Below are 17,909 nucleotides of genomic sequence, written 5' to 3' on the forward strand. Positions count from 1 at the left end.
TATGTAAACTTCCGACTTCAACTGTACGTGGTTGCAAAGGGCTTCAATGCTTACAGCTCGATTTACCAAGGCAGGATACTCTGAGCGCAGCCCAATCCAGAAATCTGCCAGTGGCTTCTGATTAATTTCAATTTTCACAGAACCGCTTGTTGCAATTTCGATGAGGCTCTCTTGTTCAGATATCGATAAGTGTACTGGTGACAGGGCATGAAAAGGATAACGAATCCAGTTGTTTGTGTCATCCGTTTCGGGAAAGTACCTGCGTAATTGCGCACCCAACTCACTCAGGTGCTTCGCTATATCACATTTGACATTGTCCGTAAGCTTGAGTTCATTTACACACAAAAAAATCATACAATGATGGAAAGACCTGTGTGTTGTCCTTGTTAATGCAGACAGAGAAGAGCTCCAACTTCTTAATCATAGCCTCAATTTTATCCCGCACATTGAATATATTTGCGGAGAGTCCCTGTAATCCTAGATTCAGATCATTTAGGCGAGATAACATCACCCAGATAGGCCAGTCGTGTGAAAAACTCATCATCATGCAAGGGGTCAGACAAGTGAAAATGATGGTCAGTAAATTAAACTTTAAGCTCGTCTCTCAATTAAAAAAATGTGTAAATACTTTGCCCCTTGATAACCAGCGCACTTCTGTATGTTGTAAAAGCGTTACATGGTCACTGCCCATATCATTGCATAGTGCAGAAAATACACGAGAGTTAAGGGGCCTTGCTTTAACAAAGTTAACCATTTTCACTGTAGTGTCCAAATCATCTTTCAAGTTGTCAGGCATTCCCTTGGCAGCAAGAGCCTCTTGGTGGATGCTGCAGTGTACCCAAGTGGCGTCGGGAGCAACTGCTTACACGCGGGTTACCACTCCACTATGTCCCCCGTGCCATCAGTACAGATACCAAAATGAGCAGCAGCTACATTTGGCTACATACGGACCGTTAGTGAAATTCCCACGACAGTGTAACAGTTAATTAATGTTAATAATTTGACTAGGCTACCTGTATTTGACATTGTGTTGTTATTTCGCTGAACACTCATTTTATTTTTGGCCTTGAAAACGAGGCTACTCAGGCGAGAAAAAAAAACTCACCCAAATGTATAGCCCCGTTGGAAAATATAAATGGACTGTTTGAAAATGTGAAGAACAAAACATTTAAACCATTTAAAAAAAAATGTGAATCACATTTTAATTTGGCGTACCCCCAACGGCATTGCGCGTACCCCTGGGGTGGTGGTCCCTGAGGTGGTGGTCCACAGATGGTGGTCTCAGAGTCATGTACCTATGTCCCAATGGGATTCCGGAGTATCGCGTCTTAGCGTCTCTGGACTATGCTTCATGCAATAGTAGTTTATCACAGGTGTTTATGTCCCAGGTTGTATTTAGGCTTAAAAGCATGTGTGGCACCTCTATGGATATGTGTGCTTACAGTAATGAAATGTATGTTTATGATATGAAAATGTACAAATTGAAATTCATGCATGGTGAAGGGTTATTGGTCATTGAATGATACAGTATGGCATGATGGGTAGGCCTATTGCTATTTAAACCATGGCATTTATTTGATTGGGAGACAGGACAGGGAACAGGTCCGCATGCTGCCAGGTTACAGGTATAGTTGAAGCCCGGTTTTTGTTTGAAAATCTCTATTTGGTTCAGTGTTTCCTTTTGTTGCAACAACCAATTTGTCCTTTTGTTTTTGTAAATACTTGTACAGTTCGCCAGTAATCTTCACAATTGCCAACAAAAGCCTAACTCTAGGCAGAGAAAAACGATCTTCATTGTCAGCCTCCTCAATTTTCAAATCCTACCACTGAGTCAACCTTCACAGAGGGTTACTGGGATGTCATTATTAAATATAAAACTTCTAAAAAAGATTCTGATAGGACAATTTTCACACTTCCACCATATGACAACAATACAGGCTATCTGCCATCGATAAGAAAGCATAAATGAATATGATATCAGTCCCCACAACAGATAAGAGTTAATCATACTGTAGTAGGATATCTACTGTAAAGACATTGCAGTATTCCATACTGTGGTGCATTTAATTGCTCTGCACATGCAACCGTAGGTCTAGGCTAAGAAAGTGTAACTTGAGTGTTCAAACAACAAATTGGGTAACATGTGAACATCACATCAAGTCACGAGTTGTTTACTTATTTGTTCCCCCCTCCATGTTACATATGTGGTATGTTTCCCACATAAGAGGGCCAGGACACTTTGCCCTGATCAATAGCAATAAAGCAATCCGTTTGTCAGTCTGGGCCTGTATGAATGGAGGTGGGGTTGGTGAGGAGGAAAAGAATATAGCTCATTTACAACTTTACTGTAGAGGTGGGGAGGGCGGTGGTTTCAGGCTGAACTCCATGAACAAACATACACACACACACGAGCATGCACGCAAACACGAGCGCACACACACACAAAGCCCCCACCCCCTACCCCCAGTATAAGGCCCTCTCTGGTCCAAGAAGTGCATGTCAGAGTGCACTTTGCCCAGGCCAACCATAAAGCCTGACCATAAATATAGCTCTGGTTCTGAACTGGGTGACATGTGAGAGGACCTTCAGACGAAGAGCGATCAATGCCTCCAACACAGCACTCAGACCTAAGACAGGCACATATACTGCCAATTGCCAAACAGTTATGAAAATACATTACTCTTATCTGGAACTGTGATGACATGTCAACATCCCAAATAAAGAGGAAGGAATCAATTCCTTCCAACATGGCAGATTTGAATTGAAACTAACAAATACATTATTCTGAACATATCTTGGGGAAATACTATTTTCAAAAGGGGGTGGCAAATTGATTTCCCTTCATAATGTTCTGGCAGGAGTACATGCATGTAGCCTCTCTGAGTTATGTTGAATAGGCCAATAAACTGACTGGGCATTGGATATACTGCCACCTTGTGGTATGCTCTACAACCTGCACTTCATCTATATTGTTCCTCATCCTTCTTTAGTTTTGAGAAATATATTTCAAAGTTTTGAAGTGATGGCATACTGAAACCTTCAATAGAATGTTTTCCTGCAACAAACATTATTTTAGCCAGGTATGCCTTCGTCATGGTGCTTCCACAATAACTTTAAAGGGAAAGATCACTGCAAAATCAAAGTTGACAAAAAATTGAAAGTTCAACTCAACATCTCCATTTTCWWWAAAAAAAAAWTGAATATCAGAAACATACAAATATACTTGCAGTGAAGTCGCTCAACAACTACACCACACCAGTCAACCAACAGATTCCCATTCAGAGTGACACAGAGAAGCATCCAGGGTCAATGCCCTGCATAAGGGTATATTGACCGATCTCCCAACAGGCCAAAAAGTGTGAACCCGAACCCGCCAAGATCCCTCCACAGTTCCCCAATAGCTGTCCCTCAACCATTCGAGACCCCTCCCACAGTCCCCCCCAAGAATAAAAAATAAAATTAATTCCATTCCCCACCCACAAGAACCCCCCAATGCGCCAACAACCAAGAAAATGAACTAAAGAGAAAAAATAAAAAAAGACAGAAGACAGCAAACATGGCAAAAAACCTACAAAAAAATWWAAAAAAGGACATCAAGGACAACTAAAATCATAACAGAAATTATTCAGACCCCTTGACTCTTGCTACATTTTGTTACGTTACATCCTTATTCTAAAATTGATTAAATTGTCCCCCCCCACCCCATGAATCTACACACAATACCCCATAATGACAAAGCAAAACAGGTTTATAGACATTTAAGTATTCAGACATTCAAGTATTCAGACCCTTTACTCAGTACTTTGCTCAGTTTGTCCGGGCAGCCAGCTCCATGAAGAGTCTTGGTGGTTCCAAACTTCTTCCATTTAAGAATGATGGAGGCCACTGTGTTCTTGGGGACCTTCAATGCTGCAGACACTTTTTGTACCCTTCCCCAGAGCTGTGCCTCGACACAATCCTGTCTCGGAGCTCTACGGACATTCCTTCAACCTCACGGCTTGGTTTTTGCTCTGACATGCACTGTCAACTGTGGGACCTTATCTAGACAGGTGTGCCTTTCCAAATCATGTCCAATAAATTTAATTTACCACAGGTGAACTCCAATCAAGTTGTAGAAACATCAAGGATGATCAATGGAAACAGGATGCACTGGAGCTCAATTTCAAGATCATAGCAAAGTGTCGGAATACTTACGGAAATAAGGTATTTCTGTTTATTTGTAATACATTTAGAATTTTTTGGGGGGTTATGGGGTAGTGTGTTGATTGATGAGGGACATTTTTWAAAATCAATTTTAGAATAACACTGGAAAAGGTCTGAATTACTTTCCTAATGCACTGTAAATATAGACCATCGGATGGAAAAGACACCACTTACCATCTGTGTGCTGGGTAAAAAAAGACCACTGTGAGGTTAAGGGGAGACAGTTGGGTGAACAGCTGGATGAATGATCCCTTTAAAACACAGCTTTGCTGTTTCTGTTGTGTTACACAGTATGTTATGTGGTAAGCCCTAGAGGGCCTGGTCCTTGTCCTGAGCCGTGGGTGTGTGATCAGCAGCAGATAGGCAAGGCAGGCAGTCTGCTGGTGGACTCCAATCATGGCTCAGACCCAGCCAGGCCCAGTCGTCCATTCAATCATCCATCACCCTGACTGACTGACTGCAGCACTGCCACCCCGTCGGGGTGCTGGAGACAGCACTATCTGCCCTGGCCTGAGGATTGGGGAGAATGGCTGTGCTGCATGGGGAGGGGAGGGCTGTTTGCTGACTGGGTCATGAGGGGTCGGGGGTCGTTATTCCCCCACCAGGCAGTCAGTTTGTCAGTTAACCCCTGCTGGGTTTGAGTGACAGGAGCCCATTAGTCCAGCCCGGGCAAGAGAGGGATGGAAACGACAGTCACACCAGGACACAGAGGACACTGACTGTCTTTGACCYCCCCTCCCCCCAGCAGTAGTGGATTTAGGTATAGGCGGCATGGGACACCCGCACATTTATTATTATTATTTTTAAATATTCCAAATGGTGACTTTTGCGCGATGGGTTTTCTATCGCTCATTAAACACATCACGTTAATGATATCATGTCACCGTGTGGGACTGTGGGTCAATTAACCTTGTCAGAGCGGGCGCCCTGATTCTAGTTTGTGAGCTAGGCAGGCTACTGCCTGGGAAGGTCTCCCACTCAGAAGTACGAGATGGGGAGGGGGACGGGGGTAGGTTGACCTCAAGTCTCCCCACTGGAAGCCTGAGGTAGGGGGAGCGGGGGAATCTATCAAATAGCGCACCTCTAACTTTGTACAGTACTAATGCAATTTAGTTTGTGGGTTTCTTGTTTGAAGTGCAATAATCAGGTTCTCTTCTTTACAAGTGTGTTATTCCATTTGTGTATTTGTGTGATATAGGATTTGTGAAATGTAGTTTTTGTTTGTTAGCAATAGCGTAATACTAATAATTCGATTCTCTTTTTCAATTTTTATTTATATACCCCAATGTGTTTCAATTTGTCTTTACTTCTTGTTGTATATTTTTATATGGTTTTAAATGTTATGATTATTTATTTGTGTTGTTCAAAATGTCTGAATAAAAATGAGTTAGTGCAGAATGGTGATAATTTTTTTTGATTTTGGGGGGGGGGGGGGGGGGGGGGGGGGGTGTCACCCAGGGAGCCATACAAGCTAGAACCACCACTGCCCCCCAGGACTGTGCTGTGATCAGTTAGGGAGATCATAGAACCATCCCTAGTGTCTGCTGATTTACCTTAGTTTGCAGCCCTTCAATTTTGTTTAGTCAATTACTGTTTTGTACATTGATGCGATCAGCCAAATGCCTCTAAATGTTTGTACATTTGTCAGACACAAAGACAGTGCGACGCCAGCCTACACAGCAGGGGAAGGCAACATGCTAATTAATTGTCCATCAAACATTTATAAATAAACAAGTTGACACTGTCGTCCTTCAGTCAATTTACATTCACAAGAAAAAAAGAAGGAAAAAAGTACCTGTGGTTAGATGTCCCAAGGTTCATTTTTAACTTTATTTCAGCTATACGTTTGTTTTTAAAGCACTTTTAAGCAATACAGTGACCAGCTTTCATGATACATGTTGTACTGCATACATCAAACATTCATGCCAAAAAAAGGAAAGAGAATACTACCGAAACCTTTTTAAATCTGAACAGATATAAGTATGGAAAGTAAGGTACAAAATAGGCCTTTATAACAACTGCATCAAGACAACACTACGATAAAGCAATATTAGTGCTTCAAGCGTTTAAAATGTTAACGTGATCAGTGAACGGAATATAAACTATATTTCCTAAAAAAAATGCTTGTTTGCACTGGCAAACCCATTTGCGAGGGAGCTGGTCACCTTATACAGAAGTGAACTGCTTTTCCCTCCAGAGAGGGATGTGCTGTATTAGTGTCAACTTTGCCAGGGGAACCATGTTCTTCTTAGCCAAAAAAAAAACACTGGTAGAAGGATACATGAAGAACCGGACAAAAATATATCCCTTTCCTTATCAATCAATCTTACTATTGACTCTGAACATGTTAAGACTTGCAGAGACAAAACAAGATATAAAATAATACTTTGATAATTTTTTTGTTGCTGGAAGTCTATCAAAATAAAAGACCAATTTCAACATTGATATTGAAGCAGGATGTGTGGGTGTGGGAGAAGCTACATCTAAATCCTATTTATGGGCAGCAATACAAAATAATTTACTCTATATTATCGTTTTGGCTTTCCATTAGATTGTACACTAGCTCAATACATTATTATATATTTATTTTTTAAAGAAAATACATTTAAATAAAATACAAAGTAAAGAGCACCKTATCCCCAAACAACGTCTTTAACAGGTACATCATTTTTGGAAGCAATGGCACAGGAATAATCAATGGTTATTAGCGGTGCTTATAAGAATCATAGGATGGATGAATATCAGACAGACAATACCACCTATAGTCTCGGAACAGCTCCACAGCAACTTGTGACATACGTGTTGACATACCGTTGTACAAACGCTCAATAATGTGCGAATTCATCCATCCAGCGAGTACATGACGGACACTATTCACTTAGAGAAGGAAGTCAGCTGAATGAGACGTGTCTTGACTTGCATCTCTACTGGGAGTACAGTATTTAACCGCTGCAGCCCAAAGGTGATGCAATACTAAACATGTGCTGCCTGCCTGCATTTCTCCACAGAGAGAGAGAGAGGTTGGTAAACAAGGTACAGCTGACGAGGTGTTTACCTGGCGATTAGACGACCGCCGTATCACTACGTTATCAGAGTTAAGGTGGAGGTRGACCTCCAAAGTCATGACAGAAAGAACAGCACTTTTGCTTTACGTTCAATCAGAAGTTTTTCTACCTAGAGAGCATGCTAACTAGTGCAAACCTGTCCTGTTGATTGGTATTAAACACGCCGTAGAGGAGCATGTCACAACAATAACCCTACCTCAAATATGCACGTGTCGCAGGAGACCGGCTGAACTTTTTAAAAACGGACATTGCATTTTTACAAACATGCCATCATACTGTAATTATCATTGATTAATGTTGAGTAAACTCCAAAAGAACGGAATATCTCAGTCAGTAGCTTCCATTATGAATACGCTTGCATAAGAAACACAATTCCAATAGAACCAATGATAAATGGGCTTTAGATTTAGCATCAGAGGCAGTCTTCCAGGCCATTACGCAAGGCCAAGAGTCCAACATGTCAGGGCTGCGTGCCAAGGACCCCACCACAGATATCATTGTAAGAGGACGAGTTTCTCTCCCGAGAGAGAGAGAAGAATTTTTGTAGAATCAATGATAAACGGGCTTTAGATTTTGCTTGAGGCAGTCCAACAGAAGAAGAGTTGACGTGTCTTCCGGGCGTGTACATTTCCCAAGGCCAAGAGTCCAACACAACAGGGCTGCGTGCCAAGGACCCCACCACAGATATCATGATAACAGAAATGGTAAGAGAGATAGAAAGCAAGGTGAAAGGGCATTCTGAGGAGCAAAGCACTTTTTCCTGACACAAGGGGATCAAGAGACTAGTCTGCTACAGGCTTTTAACTGAGATACAACACCAAGGTTCTCTTAAGACAATGTCAGCTTTTTTTTTTTGTAACAAGGTTTCCATTTTTAAAAAGAAGCCACAATTGTAACGCTAAGGTCTATGTTTTGTTTTTCTGGTTGTAAGACGTCCTACGCTGGGCAGGGCTAGCAGACACAAAGGGGAGAGCAGTGAAGTTCAGATAGATGAGAGAGCAGCAGCTGGTGTGGTTGGTTGTTGATGGGGGGGGGGGGTGGGTGGTATAGTAGGCCGAGACTGAAGCCTGGGGCTCTAGTAGAGGAGGATGCGTCTCTCGATGGCCTTGCGGCAGATGGGGCACTCGCTCATGCGGTCGCCACACAGCTGGCAGGTGCCGTGGCCACACATGAAGATCATGTTCTTCAGCCGGTCCAGGCACACCGGACACATGGTCTGGAGAGATACGCACAGTAACACTTAGTACTCATCCCAGTTCTGATATAAACATACTGTATTTGGAAAATGGTTGCTGTAAGACATGGCTACAGATGCCAAGAGAGTATAAAGCCATGTCTAAGGGCAAGGAAAAGGTGTTAAATATCCACACGCTACTGTGCCGTCAGAAAGTATTCATAACCCTTGACTTCCACATTTTGTTGTGTTACAGCCTGAATTCAACATCTCACCCATCTCACCCATCGACACACAATACCCAATAACGACAAAGTGAAAACATGTTTAGACATTTTTGCAAATTCAGTGAAACAAAATTAATCTAATTTACACAAGTATTCACACCTGAGTCAATACATGTTAGAATCACCTTTGGCAGCGATTACAGCTGTGAGTATTTCTGGTTAAGTCTAAGAGCTTTGCACACCTGGATTGCACAATATTTGCACATTCTTTTTTTTTCTTTCTTCAAGCTCTGTCAAGTTGGTTGGCTGAGCATAGCTTGACAGCCATTTTCATGTCTTGCCATAGATTTTCAAACCGATTTAAGTCAAAACCGTAACTAGGCCACTCAGACCTTGGTAAGTAACTCCAGTGTATATTTGGCCTTGTGTATTAGGTTAGTGTCCTGCTGAAGGGTGAATGTGTGTCCCAGTGTCTATTGGAAARCAGACTGAACCAGGTTTTTCTCTGGGATTTTTACTGTGCTTAGCTCTACTCAGTCACCACCCCCAAACAAAAACCCCTAGCCCTTGACCCATGACAAGCATACCCATAATATGATGCAGCCACCACCATGCTTGAAAACATGAAGAGTGGTACTCAGTGATGTGTTGGATTTGCACCAAACGCTTGTAAACTCAGCAAAAAAAGAAACGTCCCCTTTTCAGGACACTGTCTTTCAAAGATAATTCGTAAAAATCCAAATAACTTCACAGATCTTCATTGTAAAGGGTTTAAAAACTATTTCCCATGCTTGTTCAATGAACCATAAACAATTAATGAACATGCACCTGTGGAATGGTCGTTAAGACACTAACAGCTTAGATGGTAAGCAATTAAGGTCACAGTTATGAAAACCTAGGACACTAAAGAGACCTTTCTACCGACTCTGAAAAACACCAAAAGAAAGATGCCCAGGGTCTCTGCTCATCTGTGTGAACGTGCCTTAGGCATCCTGCAAAGAGGCATGAAGACTGCAGATGTGGCATGGGCAATAAATTGCAATGTCCGTACTGTGAGACGCCTAAGACAGTGCTACAGGGAGACAGGATGGACAGCTGATCGTCCTCGCAGTGGCAGACCACGTGTAACACCTGCACAGGATCGGTATATCCGAACATCACACCTGCGGGACAGGTACAGGATGGCAACAACTGCCAGAGTTACACCAGGAACGCACAATCCCTCCATCAGTGCTCAGACTGTCAGCAATAGGCTGAGAAAGGCTGGACTGAGGGCTTGTAGGCCTGTTGTAAGGCAGGTCCTCACCAGACGTCACCGGCAACAACGTTGCCTATGGGCACAAACCCACCRTCACTGGACCAGACAGGACTGGCAAAAAGTGCTCTTCACTGACGAGTCGCGGTTTTGTCTCACCAGTGGTGATGGTTGGATTCGCGTTTATCGTCGAAGGAATGAGCGTTACACTGAGGCCTGTACTCTGGAACGGGATCGACTTGGAGGTGGAGGGTCCGTCATGGTCTGGGGCGGTGTGTCACAGCATCATCGGACTGAGCTTGTTGTCATCGCAGGCAATCGCAACGCTATGCGTTGCAGGGAAGACATCCTCCTCCCTCATGTGGTACCCTTCCTGCAGGCTCATCCTGACATGACCCTCCAGCATSACAATGCCACCAGCCATACTGCTCGTTCTGTGCGTGGTTTCCTGCAAGACAGGAATGTCAGTGTTCTGCCATGGCTAGCGAAGAGCCCGGATCTCAATCCYATTGAGCACRTCTGGGACCTGTTGGATCGGAGGGTGAGGGCTAGGGCCATTCCCCCCAGAAATGTCAGGGAACTTGCAGGTGCCTTGGTGGAAGAGTGGGGTAACATCTCACAGCAATAACTGGCAAATATGCTGCAGTCCATGAGGAGGAGATGCACTGCAGTACTTACTGCAGCTGGTGGCCACACCAGATACTGACTGCTACTTTTGATTTTGACCCCCCCTTTGTTCAGGGACACATTACTCCATTTCTGTTAGTCACATGTCTGTGGAACTTATTCAGTTTATGTGTCAGTTGTTGAATCTTGTTATGTTCATACAAATATTTGCAGATGTTAAGTTTGCTGAAAATAAACGCAGTTGACAGTGAAAGGACGTTTCTTTTTTTGCTGAGTTTATTTACGAAATGAAGTTGTATTTTTGCAGTTGTACTTTAGTGCCKTACTGCAAACAGGATGCATGTTTTGGATTATTTCATTATGTACAGGCATCCATCTTTTCACTCTGTCATTTAGGTTAGTACTGTGGAGTAACTACAATGTTGTTGATCCATYCTCAGTTCTCTCCCAACACAGCCATTAAACTGTTTTAAAGTCGTTGAAATGCCTGAGTGGTTTCCTTCCTCTCCGGCAACTGAGTTAGGAAGGATGCCTGTATCTTTGTAGGGACTGGTGTATTGATACACAATCCAAAGAGTAATTAATAACTTCACCATGCTCAAAGGGATATTAAATGTATTTTTATTTTTAAAAGTACCATCTACCAATAGGTGCCTTTCTTTGCGAGGCATTGGAAAACCTCCCTGGTATTTGTGGTTGAATCTTTGTTTGAAATTCATTGCGCAACTGAGGGACCTTACAGATAATTGTATGTGTGGGGTACAGAGATGAGGCAGTCATTAAAAAATATCACGTTAAACACTATTATTGCACACAGAGTGAGTCTATGCAACCTAATATGTGACATGTAAAGCACATTTTTACTTCTGCACTTATTTAGGCTTGCCATAACAAAGAGGTTGAGAATACTTAGACTCAAGACATTTCAGCATTTCATTTGTAATAAAAAAATAAAAAAAACATACTTCCCCTTTGACATTATGGGGTATTGTGTGTAGGCCAGTGACACAAACTCAATTGAATCCAAAGTAAATTCAGGCTGTAACAGAACGTGGAATAAGTTCAAGGGTGTGGATACGTTCTGAAGGCATTGTAAGTGAAGGATTATTGGATGTGCCTAGCATACACACAAAGTGGACTGTTTAACATGTGTTATTACAATTAAACCAAATCTGAACCAAGTATATAAACTCAAATGATGCATGGCGTTTAATGAGGTCTTTAGTAGATATCCCCGTGTTGTCTTTCGTACATACCACCACGCTTACCTGCTCCTTGATGTCCTGCAGTTGTTGCTGCAGCTTCTGAACGTCAGCGTTGACATTGGTGTTGTCTTTGTCTCTCTGCATGGCCGGGATATTACCGCTGGCTGTAGGAGGGAAACAAGGATAGRACGCACACAAAGTTGAGAAAGTAACCAACAACCAACATATGCAGGCTCTCAAACTAGTGGCCCCCGAGCCGTTTCAATGCAGCCTAGAGAGACCGCAAGCGGGAGAGATTGAGAGAGAKAGAAGGGGAGATGTCTTTCATTCTGTTGGTGGCAATGTCAACGCAAACCTCCCTTTTATTGACATGCTGCTCTAAAGGCCAAACCAATCAAGCAATCATACAGCCCTGTCTATCTGGGACATTCTGGTAAGAGTTCTACACTTGAATCCAGGCCTTTTTTAACAAGCAGGGATTTCAGAGTTCGACACATGCACTTCCCCAGACAGTGTTTGGCCGAAAATGGTCCGAGGCCACGTGCTTGAGGGCACAACCTGACTGAATGGTGGAAATCAGTGTAATCGTGTGTGTGTGTGATTCTGTGTGTGGTGTGGAGCGGTGGGCGAAGGAAAAGGGGGTTTAGGCAGCAGGGCCTAGGCCAGGCAGGGCAGACAGCAGAGGGGTTTTTTGAACCAGGGCAGAGGATGAGATACTTACACCAACTTAGCGCCAGATTGTTGGGCTGGAGCAGATCCTGCTGCGACCCCCCTGCCATTAGAGCTGAGTTAGAGCTACCTGCTGAGAATAACCAGTCACAGTGTTATAGCAGGAGCCCCAGATACAACTCCACAAGACAAGGCCTGAGGAGGAGCAGTCTACTCTCTATTAAAAGGCCTCGAGAGAGAGAGATAGAGAGAGAGGGCAAGGAAAATGAGGTTATTAATCAGAAATAGATGTTAGGTGGTGGTGGGGGGGGGGGGGGGGGGGAGTCTTCGCTAGATCGAGTAAGGCAGCTGGCTGCAACCGCTTCCGTCCAAGTCGAAAAACAAAAAACACACTAAATAGTGTTATTAGGACCAGGAAAAAAGCTGTTTGGGTCAGCAGTACCCAGCAGGTAACCTGACAACTCTTTAGTGCTCCCCATTAAACACTAACTAACACTAAGGCTAGGAGAGTCTCGTCTAGGTTGGCATCCCTCTTCAAATGTCAAGGGACATACGGGAATGTGCATGTGCGCATCTGTGTGTGATAGACGATGTACTTTGTATTTGAAGAGATCGGTGWGTGTGTGTCTGTGCGGTATGTGAGTTTGTGGCAACACACAGAAAGAGCTTTCGACAAGCGAATCTTCAGCAGATCAATATAAAAATCAGTGAACTTACAACAGTTTCCCCTTTAACTCAACATAAAATAATAAGGACAACAAAATAAAGGGAACTGCGTGTGAGGTGCAGTCATAAAGGAGGGACAATAATGTGATCGAAAACCGTGTGCAACTTAAAGACAACACTAGGGGATGGTGAACGTAACCCAAAATACACACATTAAAAAAATGACCAACATTGTACCGTCACTGCTTAGCTAACAGATTGATTTGGATGGAGAAATGGACTGATGGCGATATTGGAAGCAGTTTSACAAATATACTTCTAGGGGCCAGTTAAGGGAGAATGAATAGCCAGTTATGGAGGCCAATTTCTGTTAATCACATGAGTGCATGCTGCTAAAATGTTATAAAACTGACGTGATTGAATTACATGTTATGATGAAACACATTCCATAAAAATTGGTCAGCCAGTTCTAGTCTGATTAAGTTGACGATCATAGATGACGCATTAAATGACCTCAACTAGGGAGGTGGTGTCCTAGTCTGGGAAAATAACACACTCGACTAAAACACACAAAACAATGACAACGCCAACGTTTGAATAATGAGTGAGCAAGACGGCTGTGAATCAGAAAACCAAAGCCAACAGCAACAGAACATGTTCATCGTGGGGGGGGAGGGTAAATGAAGGGACGGTGAGTCATGACAAGAAAGGAAGGAGGATAAAAAGGGAATTAAAAGGGAACGTGTGGAAGATTCACTCACTAAGGTCCTCATCATCCTCATCATCATCATCATCATCAGCTGCATCATCCTCCATACCTTTCCCTCCACAACACAGGACGAAGGGCGTGCGGCGTTCCACAACAGCCCGGCATTGTACGCACTTCTTCATGAGGCTGGCACAGTCTGCAGCAAGGGAGGGAACAAACACGGACAGAGTCACAGGTCAGTTAGGCCCGCTGGAAAGGGCGAAAGACTCGGGATAAAATCGGTCAGTTCCTGCAGCGAGACGGGGCCCTGTTCCACAGGGCACACTGGATGCAACCTAGGCTGGTTCACTTAATGTACTTACTCTCACAAGCGCACATGTGACCGCAGGGCTCGAAGAGCACGGCAGCCTTCTTGTCGGAACACACGACACACTCCTCAATCTGTACGGAGACAACAAAAACAAACATCTGATGTCAATGAAAGGAAAAAGAAAAAGTCGTACCTCTGATTGGAGGATGTCTTTACCCCCCCACCCCCCAAACAGATTGAAAACATCTATCAATTGATTCTCTCATTAGTAACTTATACAGCTTGATACTAACACCGAAGCGCAACAATAGTTAGCCTAAATCATTCAGGGACATCAATGGGAGACTTGGAGCAAAAAAGTAGATCCTAAGACAGAATACCGCCCTAAAATGTTCCAATACAGACATGATCACTTTATGAGGCTGGGTGGGTGTGCAACAGTACCTTGGTTCTGGACTGGACCTGGTCCTTGCAGATGAGACCTTCTTGACGCGGGGGGAGCAGAGAGAGCAGGTGGCGATGTGGTCCGCACGGTCCGAACAGGGTGTCTCTCTTCATGTCAGAACACCACCATACACTCCTCCAGGGTCTCACCGTTACTGTTCAGAACGGGCGCGAGAGCCCACCTGGCCACTGGAGGGGAGACACGGGGAGAGAAGAGGGCATTTGTGAGAAAGAGGAGACCGGATACAATGGAAGATAGGGGAGAAGACAATACTTGAGCGCAACAACCGTGTTATAGTGTGGTTTATAAGGTCTGGGCTGGGAGCTGGGTAAAGGAGCTAGGGTTTCTTACCTGGTCTTCTCCTTGTGGCACTGGCCAGGGCCTTACAGAGGCTAGGGTCGGGGCAGAAGGTCCGAGAGGGGACTGGCCCTTCTTGTTGCGGATGGTCAGGTCTGCTCCGTTAGCCGCCAGGAAGCAGGCGATGGATGCTGCACTCTTCTTCTCTGCTCCCTGGGTGCCCAGGCCCATGATCAGCTGTGGAGGACCAACACACAGGAGTCAGTAACGCTGTCTTTTTCTGTCTCCTTTATTCTTTCAGGTCTTTTGTCCCATTCCATCTCCGACTTACCCCCCTCCCAGCTCCACCAGACAGAGGAGAGGAGAGCAGAGCAGACCATGTCTAATTAGAATGTGTGAACTAGCGTGTAGGGCTGTACAGGTTGAGGCTGGGTCCCTCTCCCATAGCATCACATTAGAAGATGACAGTTGAATTAGCACCCTAATGGCCATCAGTACAGATGTAAGCCACTGGTTAGAAAGAGTCAGACATGTTGAGGATAAATGACTTGGGAGACGGGGGCTTTGAAATGGCCCAGCCAGCCGAGTGAGGAGCTGTCTCGGCATAGTAATGAGCCGAAACGTGCTTGAAATCACAATGAAGCCAGGCCCTTATGTATATCTTCAATGGGACTTTCTTGTTTAACCCACCTAGATTAGAGTCCATTGACGCGCCAGTGAGTTCAAAATCCCCATCAAAATCTGTCAGTTTAAGCTAGATAATGTTTTCTTTGCTTGCTTTGGTTGTGTCTCAATCCACCGCATCCGCCAGTGTCGCACTTCCGCATCTGCGGTGAAGGCGGCAGAGCTAGAGAGTTGTCTCTGTCAGACAATGAGACATCCCGAAATCAATCTTCTCACTTAAACGTCTGTAGCGTCCGAATGGTTTGGCCTACAACCATAATGGACCGCTCTATGGAAAGGGGAGACTCCCACGAACCGCGATGTGTTCTCCGTTTTGCTCTACGACCCAAGAAGTGTACGGGACTCATCTTCAGGTAACCGGTACCGGTTTAAAAAACGAATGAAGGTATGAAGGTGTTTACCCAAAAAAGGCATAAATATGTATTAAATAATATATATATTTCATGAGATAACAAATAAATATCTGCTAGACTTTAGGACAGACACTTCAAACCTTGTTTCTTATGATTTATTTTGGACGGTCCTTTTTGCCATTTATGAATGTTTTACTCAAAAGGGGTCCTAAAATTCCAAATCAAATAGCTAAATGATCCATGTTTGACCATCTTAAAACAACTCGCAATGTTAGCTTAGCACCCCTCCCTCGACGTCTTAGACTCGAAATTAATAAGTAAATAAATGCTTTATCCGTACCGTGGTTTTGGAACGGTTCCCAGGGCTCCACCTTGCTGACGTCCTGCATGTCCTGCAGCTGCGGAGCTGGGACAGCGTGTGGTGACGCAGCGCCTCGTGGAGAGGAGTGTCCCCATCCTTGTCCGCACGTCCAGCTTGGCTTCCGCTCGCACCAGTAGCTGGAGACAGACACAGAGCGTTCCAAATGAACATGGTGCTAATTTAATAAGAGCATTTATTTGTATAACAGTTCAGTACCAATTTTTCAAAACGATCATTATCCAAATGAGTATAGCATCATATCGTAGCAGAAGTCCAAGCACATGACTGTGGTCCTGCTGTGCCAGTCTGAAGCTGCACTTCCCAACCACTCCACAGATGGCGATGTAACAGCTTTACCCAGAAGGAGCCACATTACTCCCCTCTCACGTTCCTCTCAGAAAGCTTTCTCTTTCTTTGGCAACTACGTCCGCTTGGACCTAGCGGGCTAATTCTACTGCGGAGATCCTCCATTTAAATTAAACGTGGTTACTGTCTTGATGTTCTCAACAGCCTTTTTGGCACCGTCAGGGGACAGATAGTGAGATAACTACAGATAGCATCTTCAATTAGTGTAGGAGGGAGGAGTGAGGAGAGGAGCGAGGAGTAAGGAGAGTAGCGAGGGAGTAAGGAAAGTAGAAAGAGGGAGGAGGGAGGGAGGGAGGGAGGGAGGGAGGGGGGAGGAGGGAGGGGAGGGAGGGAGGGAGGGAGGGAGGGAGGGAGGGAGGGAGGGAGGTTGAGGGAGTGAAGAGAACTGACCCTGACTATCTGTGTGTGCTGTCTCTCCACAGCCAGGTGCAGGGCCGTCTGTTGTTTACATTCTGGATGTCCAGGCTGGCACTGCCTGAAAGGAGGAAAACAGAGGGAACAGCACAGAGACGGGGGGAAGAAGAGAGAGCTATCGTTCAAATATTCTGTATAAACTCCCCGTATAACATGCAACAACTGGTCTGCAGTGTACCTCCTAATGTATACTACAGTACATTGGTGCATGACTGCATGGTTTAAGCTAGGGCTGAGCAATATATTGAATTTCATAGACATTGATATAAAAGGAATTGGCGACTAGTTCCATTCTGAGAAACAAGCGTCTTCTTCCAGGTAGGCGACTTGATTTCAACAATCTAAAAGTGGACAGGCTAGCATGTTGTTCAAACAGATGAGATGGACAGAAGGGTGTGTTCATAACAGTTCATCTGTTCTACCTTGTTAGCAAGCAAATAGATCCAAGTTGGCTAGACTTTACATAAAAAGATTAGCGTGTTACTCACTAGCACGTGGGCTTGTGCTCAGGGATGTTGAGACATTTTCTATAACGCCTGCTACAAGAAGTTGGTCATTCTTAGTGGGATGTGCATTGTACATGGTTCTGGTTAAATTTGTAACCAAAAGGGCATTTTCATAGCCAGATCAGTGGCTATTGAAAAAGCAGGTTCACACTATTTGGATAAAATGTTAAAAATGATGCTCTTATGGTTTGTGGAAGGCTTATATTTGCCTAGGTATAATTTTACAAGCCCAGAATTAATTGGCTATTCCAGACTGTTTGAAATGCAGTGGGGTGTTAGTGTGTGTCCTAACCTGGTGAAACAAGCAGCTCGGCCCCTCTCGTGGTTTTTGAGTGCGGAACAGATGTCAGGCGGTTGTTAACCATTCAACTTC

General features: G+C 44.2%; 1 protein-coding gene across 1 annotated transcript in view; it reads right to left on the reverse strand.

The window, feature by feature from the left end:
• Positions 1-6,014: 6,014 nt before the first annotated feature.
• Positions 6,015-17,909, reverse strand: part of LOC111979775 (MIB E3 ubiquitin protein ligase 1) — a 96,415-nt gene continuing 84,520 nt past the window's right edge. The window contains exons 20-26 of the mRNA XM_070449116.1: positions 14,907-15,089; positions 14,555-14,710; positions 14,163-14,241; positions 13,853-13,996; positions 12,478-12,558; positions 11,820-11,920; positions 6,015-8,484 (exon numbers count right to left, since the gene is read on the reverse strand). Of these exons, the coding sequence (XP_070305217.1) occupies positions 8,344-8,484; positions 11,820-11,920; positions 12,478-12,558; positions 13,853-13,996; positions 14,163-14,241; positions 14,555-14,710; positions 14,907-15,089 (885 nt within the window). The 3' untranslated portion in view covers positions 6,015-8,343. The remainder of the gene's footprint in view (positions 8,485-11,819; positions 11,921-12,477; positions 12,559-13,852; positions 13,997-14,162; positions 14,242-14,554; positions 14,711-14,906; positions 15,090-17,909) is intronic.

The sequence above is a fragment of the Salvelinus sp. IW2-2015 genome, linkage group LG19 (genome assembly GCF_002910315.2).
Source record: "Salvelinus sp. IW2-2015 linkage group LG19, ASM291031v2, whole genome shotgun sequence".
NCBI classification, from domain to species: Eukaryota; Metazoa; Chordata; class Actinopteri; order Salmoniformes; family Salmonidae; genus Salvelinus; species Salvelinus sp. IW2-2015.